The 19,508-nt window shown below is 40.0% G+C and overlaps 1 protein-coding gene across 3 annotated transcripts in view; it reads right to left on the bottom strand.

Moving 5' to 3' along the window:
• Positions 1-452: 452 nt before the first annotated feature.
• GRB2 (growth factor receptor bound protein 2) overlaps positions 453-19,508 on the bottom strand; it is a 64,462-nt gene continuing 45,406 nt past the window's right edge. For all 3 annotated transcript variants that reach the window (XM_049813524.1, XM_049813523.1, XM_049813522.1), the window contains 4 exons: positions 12,771-12,868; positions 6,901-7,023; positions 4,163-4,331; positions 453-2,762 (listed from right to left, as the gene is read on the bottom strand). In XM_049813524.1, coding sequence (XP_049669481.1) covers positions 2,577-2,762; positions 4,163-4,331; positions 6,901-7,023; positions 12,771-12,868 — 576 coding nt within the window. In that variant the 3' untranslated portion in view covers positions 453-2,576. The remainder of the gene's footprint in view (positions 2,763-4,162; positions 4,332-6,900; positions 7,024-12,770; positions 12,869-19,508) is intronic.

Raw genomic sequence — 19,508 nt, 5'->3', positions numbered from 1 at the left:
TCTTCCCCTCTGTCCTTCAGCAAGACGCTCCAGAAATAACTGGTGTCTTGCTCTTCATTACTGGCTCCTTACGACATTACGGTCCGTACCGTGAGGGCACTTGAGCAGTTTGGTAAAGAGCTTAGAAAAAAGCAAGGGAAGAAATACAGAAGTGCCACCCACCTATTCAGTTGATAGATACATGGTCTTCAAAACCCTGGGAAGCGATGCAATCATCCCTTTCCCCCCTCCTTGCTATTCGCAATGCCACACGTACCAAGTGACAGGGCTCGCCACTGACTTAGCTTGAAAGAGTAATGAATTCAGCCAAGCATGCTGAGATTGAACCACGATGCTAAGGCATCTGAGCACTTCAGGCCAGAGCACACCTTACATCTTTTTCCTCCCACAGCAATTTAATGTCCTGTAAATTACCTTGGTCAGTTAACTGAAATAACAGACAGATGCTCAAGTGAAGAATTCAATGTATATTTATTATTCACAGTTAATTACTATCTACCAAATGCTGCTGCAGAGTTAAAGGATTAAGTACATAGGCCTTTTTTATTTAAACACTGATTTTTTTTTTTTAATATATATACACACACAAGACATATGTCTGCAAGGCTGCATGATATACACCAATTCCAAAATAAGGAAACAATCAAATGGTCCAGGTGTAGAATGCCATAGATTCCTTTTCCAATCACTTTACAAAGAAGGAAGAAAGTGAGTGACAGCTAGCAAGGATAGGGGGAGAAAGTAATACTCTACAGGATAGCTCTCTCTTTCACCTGCTGGAAAATTAAAGTGTAAGGCAGAGTCCATCTCAGGAATAAAACATTTGTAACACTTAGTACAAAAAAAAGGCACCCTCCAACAAAAGATTGCCTGTGCTTAGGCAGGGCGGGAGGAGATCTCCGCTGCAGTTTTTGGATTCGTTGGTGGGGTGAAGGGATCCAGCCAAATGGCCATCAAAAGGAAAAATAACACAACTGAAGATTGGCACAGAGAGCGGTGCAGTTTGATTGCTTTCTTTTCCATCCAATTTAATGTCACACTGCTCTGGTGGAGGAGCAAATGGCCACAATAAATGCCATTATGGTGCGGGGTGGGGATTACAGTCATCACACAGCCTGCTGTGAATGGGGAGTGGGGTGGGGGAAATCTACTTCAACAGTAACACTGACCTGAGGAGGGAGGAGAAACTGGAGAACAGTGATGCCAACCCCACTTTTCGAGAACAACATGACTGCAAATATTCCCTATCCAGGCCAAAGAGACAGGCTGATTACATGCATCACGTAGAAACATTCACTAATAGCATAAACTTTTTTCAAGCACTATTTCTTGAGGTTTCTCTGCGTTGTAAAGTTTTCCATCAAAGGAATGTACATTTTATAGGACATCTCAGGGCTATTATTTCTCAAATTCCCCCCTTAGCCCACCCTCCCTCCCCAAAATATTCTTCCACATTTTCCCTGTCATAACTTTCCTCTTTTTCTTACTTCTTTTGAGGCTCCTGGTGCAGCTCCCCACCTCTGAGCAGCCTAAGCTGCCACTTGAATGCCTTGATTTTATTTTCCTTGGAATAAGGGAAGTTGGAACAGTAAGACAAATCTTAAGATTAAAGCTCCATCTCTGTTTGTAGATTTTTCTCAAATGTCCATTGACAAAACCACCCACCTTTACACCCTTTCCCCAAAAGTATTTATTTACATATAGGCAGAAAAAAACCCTCTGAAAAGCTCTGGACTGTCCTTTTAACTTAAAAAATAATAAAGAAAATAAGGGAAAGGCACTATGGAAAAAAATTACAGAATGTGCTCAACCGTACACCTTTAAGAAAAAACAAAAAAGCTGTCAGCACAGCATTAACAGACTTCAGTTGTACGTTGGAGTTTCTCAAAGCAGCTCTGTGACTCAAAAGAAAAAACAAACAAACAAACAAAAAACCAGAATGAAAAGCCACACAACTCTTCTCCCTTCCCCTGCTTAGAAGCTGCTGAGCTTCAGAAGAAAGTGCCAAAGGAGAAGAGAATAAAAATTAGATTAACACCTCATCTTTCCCAGGCAAGAAGAGCTGAATGTTGAAGGCAAAAGCAGAGACTGATGATTTTTGCTTTTTTTTAAAGGCAGGACTGTGGATTTGGTTCTTCTCTCATGTCCCTTCATGTCAAATGAAGACCGTTTGCAGAGAGAGAAAATACCAGCAGAGTTTCTCCCTTTTCCTTTCACTGCATGGCTAGGACTTTATATGGCATTAAAACTTCATGCACTGATGGACAGAGGAGGAGGGGGAAACAAGAAGAGTGAATAAAAGGGGGTAACCCAGGAGCAGCTGAAGAAATTTGTTATTTTCATTTTTTCTCTCTTTTTTTTTTTTTTTCCCTAAAGATAAGTTTTGGTGTGTAAGTTGAACTCTTCCCCACCCCCCCCACCCCTGAAGTTCCGTACTGAGTGAAGGAGCATCACCTCACGGTGAAAGGTGACTCAGGTTTTATCGCCGTGTGATTTTAGGTCACTGGCTGCAGTTAGGCTCTGTATGTGTATTTACTGTTTCTCTGGTTTCTTTAAATAATCTCTAATATTTATCTCTAGATGTTCCGGTTCACTGGGGTCACATAGTTGCGTGGAAACATGCCCGTCTGTCCGTGGCAGGCTCCCTTCCACCAGTTGGGGTCAGAATTGTCAAGAACTTGGATAAAGTCTCCACGACGGAAGCCCAGCTCTCCTTCCTCCTGGGGATCAAAATCAAACAGGGCCTGAACGTATGTAGGTTGCTGTAAGGGGAAAGAAAAAGATACACAGTGAGAATCATCCACAGCACTCGAGACATCTGTTCCCTCAGGCAGTAGCTTAACTTACACTGGAGTTTAACAATAAACATTCAGGCTGTTTCATTTCCCTGCAAGCCAGCTTCCAACATCTGTAACAAGATGCTAAAATAGGAAAGCTTAGTCTATAGACGACCTTAGAAAAAAAAGTCAAGTTTCTGTGAAAGAGCCAAAATAAAGATAGCAGATGACTCAGATCTTTTCCTAGTATTTTCCAGTCTTCATGACCTACTGTAAATCTGTACTCTATTGCAATACAATAGTCTTTTTGCTTATTCATCCTGTTTTCACCAACTGACAGCATGAATATTACTAATCTACCTAACACTGTGATACACAAAGTCCCCCCTAAAAACTGGATGTTGGCATTTTCCACACTTTCTTTAAAACCCTCCAATATAAAGAAATTCTATCACAGAGCATTTTGCCTGGTCAGCAAATACTTCCACTCTTATGGAAAAGCTAATGGTTCATTTAAAATGTGTTTGCATTCTTAAAATCATGAGGCTAGGAACACATCTTGATGCTCGTCATTTTCAGCCAGCTGTTTGCTCATCCTCTGGTTTATCACTGACCCAGCAGTTCAGAGCCAGATGTTAATTCAGACAAACTGTGGGAAAGGGTGCCTGTGGCACCTGGACAGCAGTATGAATTCCACACCCCTTGTCTTCAAGCTAGAACTAGAATGCTGCACGTGGAAGCAAAAGGATTTATCCAAAATTGACAAAAGATGCAGCTACATGCAACCTAACATTCTCATTGCCCTGGGAAATGGAACAAAACAAAGAGCTAGGTACACACACACTGCTCTGCTGGCACTTAGCAGTAGTTTTTGGTTTCTCTTAACACTGGCTAGATCCAAACCAGAAAGCTAGAGATGTTCCATATGCTATTACCTGTAACCACCTTTTCAGGAAAGGCCAGTACCAAAGCTTCACTGGCTACTGAGGGGTACAGTTCTGGCTATGAACCAGTATAAGTAGAACTACCCTTTCTTAGTGTGTCCTAAAACGGGAGTAAACCCATTGTTGATTCACAGGAATCAGATGACCTTCCTGCAACAGTATCCATAAACACTAAGACAAGTCAAGTGTTCAAGCAGCAACAGTAACGCTTTGCCAGAACTGAAGGGGAGACTAGGGAGTTAGCAGGTAGGCTTTGCACAAACATCCAGCTTATTTACCAGTATGATTCTGGCTGCAGGATCTAAAGATACACTTCCACAGACAACAAAAATGTCAGTCAGCTTCCTTCCACTGCTATTCATTTACTCTAAGGTGCAATCCCACTTCTGACTGTTGTTGCAATAGTCTAAATAGTGCACTCTACAAGGACGCTTCTCTTACCTGTGGCACCTGTTCAATGTCCCGGAGAAATATTTGCTGGTTCCTGGAGACAGATGTGGATCTGTGATAATCTACCAGCTCGTTCAAAGAATTGAACTTCACCACCCAGAGGAAATACTTGCCAGCCCCATCTCGAAGCACCTTGAAGTGCTGCACATCATTTCCAAACCTGTGCGGAAAGAATGAAGGACACACACAAAAAAAGCTCATTATTAATCACTGAGTACTCCTCTTTTGGGATTGTCAGCACAGAGTTTGGAACAAACAGGTCCTTCAGGGCACAGTGGAAACTGTCAATGACACTGATAATACAGATACCAATTGGTTGCTGTAAAAAAAGATTTCTGAAAGCCACTTATCAATTGTATTTTACAGAAATCAGTGATCAGAGAGAATCCCAATACTGAATTTTTGAAAAAATCCTGTAAGCTTCACATGTGCTTTCCTTATAATAGGACTTCAGTTTAAAATGAGCTTTTCAAACCACTCTGAATTTGCACAAGTTTGAGGTCTTTTTGTAAAGGATGTGTCACAATACTTTATCTTGGATGACACACAATATTTCAGCTTTTTATTTTACACTGCATTGCCACATAGCTGGCATCCAGTACAAGCACTTCTTGATGCACCTATACAGTCATCTGAGTCACTGAAGACAGTGCACAGAATACCTAGGATACACGCCATGGACTTTACAGTACAAATGCAAGGTCACATTAAAGAAGCTGCACCATGGTGCCTTCCACTTCGCATTCCCAAATACAAGATTTTGAAGTCAAACAGTACAAGTGCTTCGGTTTAGCTCTTCACACACAGCAATTTCACAACTGGTTCAAGCCACTTTAGGTTTGTGCTACTTTGTGCTACTCTTGTTGTGGTCCTGTACTTCTCAGAGTCTCAATCCCTCCCTCACACAGCACCAGTGGGTGTGAGTGATAATGCAATGTGTAAGCACCAGTCCCATTACAGGTAAACTGCTGGGAAAACACTGCCACAGGGAGGGTAGGATTGTCTCTTTTGGCAGCCAGTTTGGACTTATGCAAAAGACTGTCTTGCAAAACAAAAGGATCTCTCTGGTCCTTAAAAACAACAAAAACCCCCTGCAAAACCCCAAAATGTTTGAAAGGTGATGCTGCACTGTAACGCAGCAACTTCAATTCTGTGTTAACAATTCTTCCTGACAAATGATGGCATTCAGTTGAAGCTACTTTTCCAACAATTTTATTCTGAATAAAGAGGAACTCTGAAGAGGTCCATTGGGATTTTCCAGATGAATGGTACATCGGTATTTTTACTTCAATTAAAACACTGAAAACAGAAGACAACTGTTCCTTACTTGGCATGCACAGCTTCTATACAGTGGCTGAAAAAGTAGACACTATCTTGACTACAAAAGCTAACACAAAACAACTCATGAGTACTGCCTCTGCTCTTCCTTCCTCAAGCCGAGAGCTTCTCACCATTTCAAATCCTGCAGATCACTGTTTTGGAAAAATACTTTTCTGTATTAAAACAAACAGGAAAAAAAGACCCCAACTGAGAAATTGCCACCAGATGGCAACACTAAGCTAACAGGCAGGCAGAGCTATGCTATTGTAACTTTTACGTTTCCTAAAAGAATGCACTTTTTGGAATGAAGCTGCCATTCATATCTAGTATTCCAGCTCAGATGATTGTATCCAAGACAGAAATATAAACATCTCTAAAATCAGTGGCTTTAATCCAGTTTGTTGGCATGACTCAGTGCTGCTGTACAGTAGGACAAAAATTTGGTTACAAACCAAAGATGACCAGAAAAAAAACCAAAAAATACTGTCGAGACAGATCACTGATAGTCACAGAAAATAGAGCAAACTAGGAATCTTGCATGAATAATCAAAACCAGTATTGTTAGGATCCTAAAGAAAACCTTGCTCATTTCTGGTAGGAAAGGGGAAGATTACAGAAAAGAAAAAGAAAAAAAAAAGGCAAAATCAACTGCTGGGACAGAATCCCAACCCATGTTAAATTACATCACATACCCTTTCAAGTTTCTAACACCTCTATTTTACAGTGACTTCAGATGGGCAAGATAGATAGCACAGTATTATGAGGGCCATGGCTAACTAGCATGAACTCCTGCTGGTTAACAGCCAGTACTACTAGTGTGTTTGTTCAAGGATGAGAACTGTTCCTCCTCACTTCACTGTTATTAGACTGAGTTTCTCTACCAACATGGAATGCACTTGAGAGATCCAAAAGGCCTCTATTTTCACAGCTCCGTGTCCCAGTGCTAGACAACACGAATATCCCCAAAGCATGTGCCAAGCAGACATGAAAGACATATTTTGAAGTGTACTACACAGGGAGAAGATAGAGTGATAACTTCTACTGCAGAAGAGGAATAAAGGAGGATGGGAGAAAACAGGTACACACTGGGCACTTTGTGGCTGTAAGGAGGAGAAATGGGATCCACATACAAACCAACAGATAGTGCCTGGGACTACATAAGCCAGACAGCAACATGCCACCAGGTCAGCCCTGTAGGCTCATTACAAACCAGAGAAAAAAAAATATATATATTGTTCTATTAGAGAACATCTAAATAAATATCACTGGAAGAACAGGAATGCTACAGGGTATCTGGAAGATTATTCCTGGCTCCTCAGCATTGACAATCACCTGCCCTTTACTCATAAGTCCAAATGAGCAGTAGATGGCCTAATTACCACACATGATTGCTTCTAGGGATTACTTACTTGACTGAGAGAGAGAAGTCCCCAGGAGCACTCTCACTCTCCCTGATAAGGAAGGCACCATCATGTCTCTGTTTGCCCAACATCTCTTCAGCCTTCGCTCGGGGAATCTTTCCAAAAAACCACCTGTGTAGTGAGGAAAAGAAAACAATAGGGAAAGTTAAGAATTTTAATCCTTTCATGGAAGAGCTAGACATAGATATTTGAACAGAGATGAAATGATTCATAACAGAAAAAACTACACTGCACCGCACTGCCACTCCAGTACAGGCTACTGAACCATGCAGCTTTCCACAATGTTTCATCCTGGCAATAAAGCAACCATGACTTGATAAGCAGGTGCTTGAAACAGCCCTATTTCAGCCAATTTAGCAAAGCAGAGATGGGTAAGAGTGAAATCCTCAAATTACACGATTTATTTTCAGAGGTGGAAAAAAACCTGCTCAAAGTTTAATGCATTGTTCACATTGTTTTGCACCCTATTGTATCTGCAGTTTAGCATATAAAACATCACAATGAGAACCTAATGTACACAATTGCTTCACAGCAAAGTCCTGCTTTGTGAGACTACAACAACTATCCTGGGAACTGGCTACAACCTTGGACAAAATTAAAACATCTGCTGTGGTCTGCACTGATATCTTAGTAAGCATGCCTTGTAACCTAGAGTCAAACAGATTAAATGCCTAGCTCAAGCAAGAAACTCAAGTTCCTTCCTCTAAGGAATAAAGTCTTATGCCTCTACATCAAAGTTTTAATTATCCAAACTGTATGATGCCATCAACTCACAGAGACAGCGAAGAAGTCCTGCACTGGTGGCTGGTCACTACTGAACTTCACTATGATGTAGCAGCATTTATTTCACTATTAGTACCCAAAGATAATTAGTGGGAAATAACTACACAGTCTCCTTTATTACTTATGCCCCCTAAGGAGAAGCCACCCATGCCTTAGCCATGATTTGTAGAGCAGACAATGTAGAAAATTGAAGGTATTAAGGATTAAGCACAGAAACATCACTATTTTAGTGGGTAGAAATCTTAAAAAAAAATAATAAATATCAGTATTTGCAAAATGCAAGGGAAACACTGGAAGTTCACTCACAGGTTTCTCTTCAGAAACATCACAGCTATAGACAGCTGTAGAAACAAGATCCTGTCTATGGATTGACCCATCCTGCACAAATGGAAAGTGCATTTTGTATCAAAACCAATTTCTAGTCTCTTTTAGATCAGGTGGCAAGACCCAGCTACTTCAGCAGAGAGAATGAGTAGCTTCATTCAGCAGCTGGTTGTTCCTGCAGCCTAGAGTCCAATCTTTCTGACCCCCATCAGAGCACTGTGGTCAAAGACAGGTATCATATGTCAGAAAGCTAAGGCAGGTGCCAGGAGTGGAGTTACATGCAGACCAAGTGAGAAAAGTTCCCTCAAGGTCTCTCTGCTTCATTGCAGAGGAGTGCTGAGCTGGGCATGCCATTTGATTCTAGGAAAGATGCTGATAACACTTGTTTCAGTAGCCTATTTTTTGGCTTTCTCCTACAGTCAGGACAATCTAGCAGCTTTCACATAAGCAGTCACATGAAATAGTTGCACCATGGAAGCCACATCTGAAATTCTTCAAAGCTGTGTAGAAGTCAAAGCCACAGGCTGACCACCTCTGTGACACCACAGGTGAACCTACCTCAGGCAACCAGATCATCAGCACTGACCAACAGCACCTGGTCACAGGATTCTTACCCATATTTACATTTTAATTTCCAGACTAATCCAAGATTAAAGGCAAACAACAGCTGAGTGGTAGGTCACATGACATGGGAAAAGCAGAACCATCTCCACAACCAAAAAGTACAGCTTTCAGTTTTGAGTAAGAGATCACACAGGATAGAAGCACTTACCACAGCCTATAACCATGCAGATGACTGACCTTAGAGGAGAGCATTTAATAACAAGAGCTCCACTCACAAAGTTTACTTTCTACATTTAATGTTTTGGTGCAGTAAAAAGACAGAAGTTGCAGAATCCTCCCAGAACCAGTCATTCTTAAAAGAAGTTGAAGCTTTCACCAAGTCACAAAGTCACCAAATCTTCCTCTCCAAGAGGAAGCTATCTCTAGAGGTGAAGGAGGATCGATCATTTGATTACCAGGCTCTCCAGCTACTGGCAGTCCTCACTCCTCTCACTGGCTGTCTTCAGTATCTGCTCATCATAGCAGGCTACACAAAAACACATCCCTATATTATATCAAGGTTGATGAGTCCACAGATATATTTCTACTATATGCACCATAGTAAATAAAACAACTCTAGGACATCCCTCTTGTAAAAGGAGTATTCATTCCATTTAGCTCTCCAGGTCTATTATGAAAATCATTTTGGCACTGAAAATGACACATCTTGTTTACAAACTTGGTTTCCATGATCACCTAGACAATTTTTACTTGCTTGCAGGTCTTCTTGTGTTAGCTTTTCCTTTAGCTTCCAGGGGAGAAAAAGTTTCTCCTACAACCATCCAATTTCCAGTGATAAAGAACTTCATGGCATTTAGTACTTTCCTGGTGGTATAGTATCTGTGCTGCTTCTTGGTACCCGAGGTGGTGGCAGTGACAGCAGAGGGACCATCTACCTGTCTCTTGCTGCACTCTGCTACTTTCAAAAATCGACCAAGAGAAATCATGATGTGAAACGCCTTCAAAATTCAAAGGTGGTGTTTTGTTTCCTGGGCTTTTGGCACACTTGTCAGAAAGATAAGGAAGTCCTGAATTTTGCCTCTGCCAAATGTTACATAAAGCAAACTTTATATTATGATTTTAGATACCTTGCCATAGTTCTTGTTTACAAGGTGTTTTAATCCTGTTTAGTTCTCAAATAATTCTCAGTTACTCGCATGTGACTTGAAAATGAAAGCCTCATCTTAAAAAAACACCAAACCAAACCACCTCACCCATGTCTGTAAAATGGAAGGAAAGCCTGAAAGAGCTCAAAAGAACATCTATAATCCTTCCTGAAGCCTCAGAGGTATACCCCATTTTTCCCCTAAATTTTACTGAATCACTAAAAAGTAGAAGTGTACAATTCGATTAAAGGAAGTAACACTTCCCAAGTAACAATATCAAATTCTTAAAAGTTTTCTGCCAGCTGTTTCTAACCACTTTAGCCATTCAGGGTAAAAGGAGCTTGAATTCTAAATATAAAAAAGATGAAAAGAAAACTCCATAGATGAAAGAAACAATTTTGAAGGACTACTGTCTACTTAAGAACACACTTGTAAAGCATCAGAAGTATTGTGCACATATGAATCTTCGCTACAGGATGACTGAAAAAATTAACAAAAATCACTGCATGTCAAAAAGCACACATGGAGAATTAGGCCAAAGGAACTGACCACAACATTCCCATAGCTTCCCTGCTGAAGGGCTAGGCTTGATAACACTTGTCTCCAACTAGCTTCGTAATGTAGGTGAAACTCATCCAGTCAGCACTGCAAAACCAAATCCAGGCATTACTGCTGATGCTGCACAGCTAGAGGGAGATGCACTGATCTGTACAACACAAAGTTCACATTGCTTTCAGACTCATTTCAATCGGCAGTTTGGCAATTCTTTTGGCTTTACTTAGCACAAGCATTTAGCTTGGCCAATTTCCTCCACATGTTACAATATTGCGAAGTAAGACTTCAGCAATATCTTAAAGAAAAGCTGATTACAAACACAAACACTTGAGATGCACACACCATGAGTCTGATCCAGGCCATTTCATAAACAGCAAATTTTCCCCTGCCCCCTTAAAGACAGAAGGGTAATCCTGCCACTGAATTGCACTGCTGTGCCTTCACAGGAAGCCTCCCTGCCCAGAGTTTCCTGCAGCTCTTCTCTGAGTATCATGCCTATGTCTACTTACATCTTTGCTTTGTTAATTGATGTGGCAATTCAGATTAACCCTTCAGAACCCAGGTGACTCAGCTGGTGACGGAGAGGCACCACATTTTCCTCACAGCTTCATTTGCGAGTAGTTACAAAGCAAACTGTGAGATTTGCAAAATACAAGCAAGAAGAAATGCTGCTTTTAAGACTAGCTGTGGGGCTGGAGGATTTAAGCCTCAGATCCTGGGACAGGATTTAAAGCAGTTTTCAGTTGCTTGCTTTCCAAATTCTCTTGCAAAACTCTGGTGCACCTTCCTACAACATGATTTGATATTAGTCTGGCAAAAAAAAACCATTCTCTTTCTCACTCCTGGTCAGCTGCCTGCAATTTGCTTTTTGTATGACCTGTATGACTACTTAAGAGAGCTCTGCATTACAGCTAAGCAAACATTATGCTATAAAAACTTTTGCATAATTTCCCAGGGTTGTTAATGCTCTAGTTAAGACTCCCAGCATTGCTGACACATGAAGCTAACTCCATTCAGCTGCCATCAGCAGTTTAAACATCTTCAGAAAAGTTCAGATTAACTATGCTTAAAAACTACTACCAAATTCACCCACTTGCAGGCTCAGATATTGTTCATTCCCTTTTATTATAAAAAAAGTGAAAACCTGACAGCTCTAACCCTCTAAAACAAAACACCAGGGATGATTACAGAACAAACTGATCATCATCATCATCACAGAAGACATTACCACAGTATAACTCAAATGCCTGCAAAACTGTTATGAGAAGATGTATGATGATTCAAATCAATGAGAGATAGAAATTGCAATGTACATTTGTGATTCCCAGTGGACTAGCACGATGAGGGTAAACTGGACCTGTTACTGCAGCAGACAAGGCTTTAAACAATTTCAGTATGTTCTTGTGCATCCTTGCTTCGCTTCCCAGTTGGCTGCACTGAAGCAGTATACCTCCTCTCCTTCTTGGGGCACAGTTCCCCAGAAGCTTTCTTCTGCTATTTCAGAAGAGCCCTTAGAAAAATAATTCTTGATTGGATTTAACTGCAGTACCTTCATCATATAATTACACTCAACAATTAACAAATCTATCATCATTTTTTCTGGGCAACTGAAACAATACAGCTCCTTGTAAAAACCCTGATTACAGATTTTGCTGCTCCTTCCTAAACCTTTTCTCCACTTTGAATCTGTTACCCAGAGCTTGCTGTTTTCTTGTTCATATGTTGAAGGGTCTCAAATGTTGCCAGAGTTTAGCAGAAGACAGCAGAAATACATGAACCAACACAAAGAAAATAGCCAGTCACGAAATGCTACTATTTTCATATGCTAGATTCTTTATATCTAAGAGGAAATGTTGAAAGTAGTTGCTCAAATACAGTTCTCTGGAGCTGCAAATCAATGCAACTATACTTGCATAACAGTATACACTCTTTGAGGTTGGCCTGTTTTGCGAGGAAGGCGTTGGACCAGATGACTGTTAGAGGTCCTGTCCAACCGAAACAATTCTGTGATTCTATACTCAGGATGTGACATAAACATACTAAGAGTTCAGCTTCAAATATCCTTAAACATTTTTCTGGTGGCCTGTGAATGCCACAATTTTTACTCTTATCTGCTGTGTTAAATCATCACAAGAACAAGAGTCAGGCTTTTTCCTGGGGCAGTGGTGGTGACAACTCTCTACTACAGAGTTTTCTGCTGATTCATGCCTGACCCCCAAGATCAGTCAGTCTGACCCTACAGCAAAACACCAGAGCAACCACTAGAAAAGCTTCCAAAAATACCCTGCTATATAGCTAGCTGTGAAATGAATTACAGTAAACACTACAGCCAGAAATACAACTCAGTAGCTGTCCTTTATCTAACGATACATTTTGGTAGACCTGGTAAGGTACACTTTGCAGCGTATTCAGCAGAAAACCTTCTTCCTGTCTGAGAGGATGCGCAAAACTAAGATCAAGAGAGCCTATCACCAAAGCTCTACTTACGGATGTGGTTTCATTTCTATGTAGTTCTTGGGAATGAAGCCATCTTTTCCATTGAGTTCTGCCTTGTACCAATTCTGATCGCATTCTTCGTTCAAAACCTGAAGGAAGCAAACAAAAAAATAAGCCTACCACACTTCAAGATAGAGCAAAACTGGTGAAGGTACTAGCTTATTCTTCTCATTCTTGTTTCAAAGACTGCTTTTGTAAGATGAACCTATAAAAAATGTTGCTAGTCATCCTGCTCCACTGCATCTCATGAGCATTCAGAACTGTGGTGAACAAAAAGCTAGATGAGTAATTTAAAATAGCCAAAGGATTTTAGTGCCAAAACCCCATGCTTTAGTAAGAAAGTCACTGTAAGTCCACAGGTACTTTGAACAACATAACTAGACTGAGATTTGTGCCAAAGATTAAGTTGGCTGTCATCACCAAAAAATTCTGTCCAAAATCTGCAAGCCAAGAAATTCTGATTCTTTATCACTTCTAATGATCACTTTTTCCTGAATTCAGCTGACAAACCTGATGCTTTCAGCATAAACACGATTTCATCCAGCTTTTCTGCATTTGCACTGGTTGCACACTGGATACATTAAAGATTCTAGACAACATCTATATTAGAGAATTTTACAAAAAAATACTCCCTTGTGACAACATTAGCACTGGCCCAGCTGTGGATACAACTGGCAGCTTCAGCTGGTTTTACTGATACAAGTTAAAGCCAGCTTAAATTGGATGGCAGAAACAGTGACTTGCCTGTTGAATATTTTTTATGTTAATAAAGCAAGTTAAGCATATACAAACAGCAAATGTAGATGAACAAGGTTTCTTCTTTTTTTTTTTTTTTTGAAGTGATACTTTTCTTATTGTAACTTTATTCTAAAATGAATGAAAGATCAGGAGTCACAAGAGGAGCCACGTGAATAGGTAGCTTTAAAAAGCACAAATTCACACTTCAAAGCATACTTGCTCTAAAAATTATGGGGCTTTATTTTTCATTCAATTTCTGTCAACTGGTACAGTGAGTTTGAAACTACCTCTCCTCAAAAATATTTTATTTGGTGTTGGAAGTAAACATCACACAGAACCTGCCCACCCTTTAAAATCAAGCACCACCACAACACTTTTCCCTGAGCACTTTCATTCCTTCTCAGCTTTCTGAGGTTCTTTTTAAACTTTATGTCAATGGCCAACAAAATCTGGATGTGAGTTTAAAAAAAAAAAAGATACACATAAAGCCTCAAGTCACAAAAGTATCACATGATTAGCACTGCCTGAATGCAGGAAGATGAGGAAATGCAAAGAGAAAGACAACATGAACGCAGACCAGAGATCACATACTACATATGCATGGAGTTATGGTGAAGATATCCACCAAAAAACCAAAAGTCTTCATAAGCAATTATTGCCATTTCTGACTTTTTTTTTTTATATATATATATATCTCACTATGTTTCTTTTTTTGGAAGGGTGATGAAAAGAAATTAAAAAAAAAAGGAAAAGCAGACAAGAATTTGCAAGTGCAGGCCTTAAAATTCTTACAGCTAGTGGAGATGCTTCAGAAAATTGAACCCTGAAGGTCAATGCTTGCTGCCTTTCAAAAATACATGACATGTCAACACCCTAATGCGTCTCATTGCTGACTGTTACATATAAAAAGAAAAAATTCAACACCTACTGAAATGAAATCCCATAAAGCAAAAAAAGAACAGAATCTGAATCTCCTCAGGGAATTATAGTGGGTAATAGTTAACTAGCTGTTCCTTAACTCCCAACCAAAGAGGCTGATGGTAGGATGTACATCCCCCAGAAGCCAGCACTTCCACTGGGGTACTAGCACAGCAGCAGGGCCACATCTACAGAACTTCAGGTGAGCAAAGATATGCACCTTTACATCCCATTTCAGGATATTTTCAGCTGAACAGACTTTAATACTTAAAAGATCCTAAGTACTTTTACATGGATAAAAATATTCAAGCTATCTTTTGTGCAGTTACTACTGTGGGCTTCCATTTCTTTATTTACAAGCATTGTTTTAGCATGCTTTACAGTTCAGTCATTTAGCAAGGATAATCTGACCACGGGTCATGAGCAGTTCAAGGGTGGCTCTGTTACAGGCTCTGAGGTAAAATCTTGCACATGAAGGGTTGATGCAGATCAGCTGATGTCTACTGAATTGCCTTTGAGCAAGAAAACGGTGCACTTCTCTCACAACCACTGTACTGACTGCAAGACAGCATTCTGTGCAGAACCTGATTCAACTCCAGAATAGGAAATACAGGTAGATGACACCAGCAGGCAGCTCTAGGATACTGAGCAGGGAAGATGGAGATTAAAAACAGCCATGTAAAAAAGTGAATTGTATAAGACTAGGGAGACAGAGTGCAGGGGTTGAAGCCCAGATCTACAACTCAGTCATGCAAAGATTTTGGCATATAGCTTGAATGACCAGGAAGTTTGGTTGTTATATACCTCAGCCACCATCATTACAATACAATAGAACACAAACATGACACATTTTGATGTGATTTCTAATAAGCCAAATCTTATGCAATAGTGTACATTCCTTTATCAAAGATAGCACTGATCAAACCTTTGATAAGATTGTGTACTACAAACTCATTTCATTAACATCAGAGAGCAGGTAAGTGATATGGCAGTCTGTTCTTTCTCCAACAATAAAAAAAATTAGGTAAATTGTACCTTCATATGAAGGACATCACCACATATTTATGCTTTTGGCAGTAGGTATTAAAAATTCCCAGAAATTCTAATGCCCAAATGTAAATTATTTTAATGAGTTTTATCTTGCTCTGAAGATATGCTAATAGATTTGGAGAAGCCAAATCACATAGGGCTTGGGGTACTCATTAATGCTTGGCCTGAAGCCAAATACCAGTGAGGGAGCATTGCTGAGGCATGCATTAAGCTTTGTGACCAGAATAAAAAAAAAAAAAAAAGCTGGATAAAAAGCATAGTAAGGTTAACTGCCTACACATATGCATCTACAACCTGTTCCGGGGACTTCTGCTGTAATAATGAATCCTCCAAAGCTCCACAGCGGCTTTATTTGCTCCAAGGACTTATTCCTGCTTCACAGCCAGAATGACATATCTTCATAGCTGGTTGTCCTTTCTAGGATCATATTAACTAGTTGTCACAGCTCCATTCACACCTTGGCAGGCAGCCAAACTCTCCATGTCCTATATTATATACCAGAGAGCTTATACATACACAGTCACCCTGTAAACACTGTTTTCCCCTCTCCAGGTGTCTCAGTGTGCAGTCTTCCAGAGGCAATAGAACATACTGTTTTCTTTACAAAGCTCCATGTTCACGTATCATTTCAGGAGGAGTCACCTCCACAACACAGGTATCTACAAAATCATTTTTCTGACAGCATCTCAGACAGACACCACTGGAGCTGCTCTCAGTGCTTCGTCAAGCAAAACTGACTTGTACTGAAGTACCTTAAATTCCAGACAACTTTGCAGTCATATGGACAAGACTGGAATTCTGGTGGCTGCTATGAAGTTGTGTAGCTATTATTATGACAACAGCAGAATAGCCATGTAAAATTTCAGCTTTCAAAAAAACTTACGCCACTAACATCCATTAGTGAAATACAACTAAAAAGTAAGTTGAGGACACACGTAAGAACTCTCTGCACTGGTCTATGCAGCTTAGATGTTTACATCTGACATTGCTCTCTTCTTTTAAATTGTAAACTAACTGAAATGAAAGAACTGGCTTTAATTACTTAACCATTTTGCTGCAAAACATTTTAAGAAAAGGAATCCAGTAAAACCATCTGTCCTATACCTCTAACTGGCCTCCAAGTGATTTCCAGATAATAATTAAGATTAAAATTTATCATCTGGATACTTAAAAACCAGTGCTAAATCTCTAAGAAAAATAAAGATTCTTAACTGAACTATGGTAAGATTTTCCCAGACTTATCAAAGCTAAAAAATTTAGTCTAAGTACTGCAGGTATCACTGGATTTTGCTTTGAAAATTTCCCAAGTACAAATAAATACAGATAAATTAAGCAACAAAATGAAACTTCAAGATTCACTGCTCAAAACTGAGACAGCCTTCAGAGTCTGCAAAAAAATCTAAAAGGCACAAATGCTTATCTCCACAACTGTTAAAAACTGCTGCTCTTCGTATAGGTCAAAACATAAAGCATTCCTTTGCATCCAATCCCCTTGTCTGCTATAGATCTAATCAAGTCTATGCCAGAGTGACTCTTCCTTCCACACTGGGGCATCTGTGCCTGGGAGGAGGAAGAAGGAAAGATATTTTTAGCCACTACGTTTGAACACATACTGCCATGTGATGTCCTCAGTCTGTAGTCAGTCCTGTTTTACAGTAATAGAGGCTCAACTGCTGCCCGTCAGTTTCCTAGTTTGATAATAGATCTCTTATCAACAAAAACTCATCTGTTCCCATGGAAATGGAGAAGCACTGCTGAAGAGCCACACAAGGCAGTTCCTAAGTTATAGCTAGAACAGTTCACACACAGCAAGCATCCCCAGCCATTTTCAATTCCATAGCTAGTGAATATTTCTAAGCACAGCTTTTCCACCCTTGTGAACTGTTACACAACAGTCTCGATCTTCTCAAATCCAAACAACTTTTAGGAACACGCAGGCACTAAACTGGATCATAACAAGCAGATCTGGCATGTCACCTCTCAAGCTGACTCCCATATGCAAATGTGAAACTACACATAAGGCCTCAAACGTACTTATGTGCTAGCGAATTTAGCCAAATTCATCAGAATGCTTGGGTTTTGGAGAGACAAAACCCAAAAACCTTGTTCAGAGAGGGCTCTGAGGTTTTGCTGAGCCTTCTCTCTTCCCTGAACTGTAAGGTTCTGGGGTTCTTGCTGGGCTAACTGAAACAGAAGGTAACACAACTGCTCAAGTACAACCTGTTAGCTGCCAATTTGTTTTTTCTCCTCAACAAAAGTTGCACTGACACTGCCACAAAGAAAACAATGCAGTACATTAAAAACACTCTCAAAGTCTCCGGAATCCAAGGAAAGCGCTCATGACACTCAAACGAGGGCAGGAATTAAAATCAAAGGAGTGAACAAATGATTCAAAGGCAGCAATTCTACAACTGAATTTTTAAGCCCAGAAATTACTTGTCCCCGGGTGGAATGGCAATTGGGAGAACAGCTCTCACTCACTCTCCATAGAGGTGCTTTAACACAGCTTTTCATTTCAGAGAAAAATGGCTCCTTTTCTGCTGCAAGAAAAGAATTACGACCTAGCTACAAAACCAGCAAGCACCCACTGCTTCAAGGGAAGCTACACCTGGATTCAACAGAGCAAGATCAACACAGTCCATTATACAGCATTTTTGTTCCCCCCAAACTTAATGCAAATGGCACCACAGGATATTCAAATTAATCTCTTCAGGGTTTTGCAGAAGACAACCCAAGACATGGCCTGGTAACCTGCAGCTCCCTGCCTCATCCTCAGGTTGCACAAAAACCCCTGAACAAATGTATCCTCACTCTGGCTGCCTAACACCGTCAACAAGGCAGCTGCACAGAGGAAATGGCATCTTAAGGAAATCTAGGGTAATCTGCACGTCAAAATGGCATTGTAATTCAGGTCAAGCCAAATCAGAATTTTTCTTTTCTTGGTTTACTCATCATGACACACAGTACAGTTAATTTTAACTTCAAACATTCAATGCAAAAAGATACATTAGACAATTAAGTTGACTAGCTCAAGAGCACACAACTGCTAAAATGTTTTAGGCTTTTCCTTAAATTCAATTTATCATAATCACATGTAGGAAATGCAAAATATCCACATTTTTCAGATCAAAACCTAAAGCATGTCTAAACATGGTGCTTTCAGATTGTGAATACTTGGTCTCTAGGCAGATATAAAAAGCTGTGAAAACGCGTAACAACCACTGAGCAAGTGTTACTGGAAACAGCCAGAGAAAGATTGTTTCTTAAACTGCACTCAACTACCAAGTATTACATTATAAATACCTAAATAATGCACGTAGATTGTAATATAATGCAATAATGTGTTATGAATACAGGTTTTCATTCTCACCCTCATCCCAATTCTCATCATCACTATAGAAACACTTCTTCCACCCTTATCTTTTTAAAGGCACAAAAAAAAGCACAACATACAAACTCAAAAAAAATATTTCAGAAGGTCTGCCCACCACAACAACCAGGAAGTACAAGGGCCCTTCTTCCCCACTTCTCAAGCAGCACTTTTGTCCGAAGCCTTATCTGAAGTGACAACTGTTACTTCAACACAGCACACACACTGACTTTTCACGTTGACAGCACTTTTCAGCAGGCCAAACAGTTGAAAGCAGGAATCAAGGACAGCAAATTTTGAACCCGTTCAAATCAAAAGGCTAGTGTCTGGGTTAACGTAATGCTGTCTTTAGACATATTTTATTTTTAAAGAAACTAAGTTATTTCTATTCATCTTGAAGGAACCTGGCAATCTAGTCCAAAGTAAAATACAAGACATAGCTGAAAGACAGCAAACCAAAAATGAAAATGAAAGTCACAGTACACAGCCACTCTAGGATCTAAGCTTCTCTTTCCAAACTGTAAGTAATATTGTCCTCCAAGTCTATTGCACAAATCTACTCATCACTGGAGGCTTGTTTCATGTATACATTTATAGGTAAATCCAGTATTCACCTAACCTTCAGAATGGGCTGATGGGGAGATGTAGCTGGG

The sequence above is a fragment of the Accipiter gentilis genome, chromosome 10 (genome assembly GCF_929443795.1).
Source record: "Accipiter gentilis chromosome 10, bAccGen1.1, whole genome shotgun sequence".
Classification (NCBI taxonomy): Eukaryota; Metazoa; Chordata; class Aves; order Accipitriformes; family Accipitridae; genus Astur; species Astur gentilis.
The sequence above is the reverse complement of the archived record's forward strand: the minus strand, read 5'-3'. Positions and strand labels throughout refer to the sequence as shown.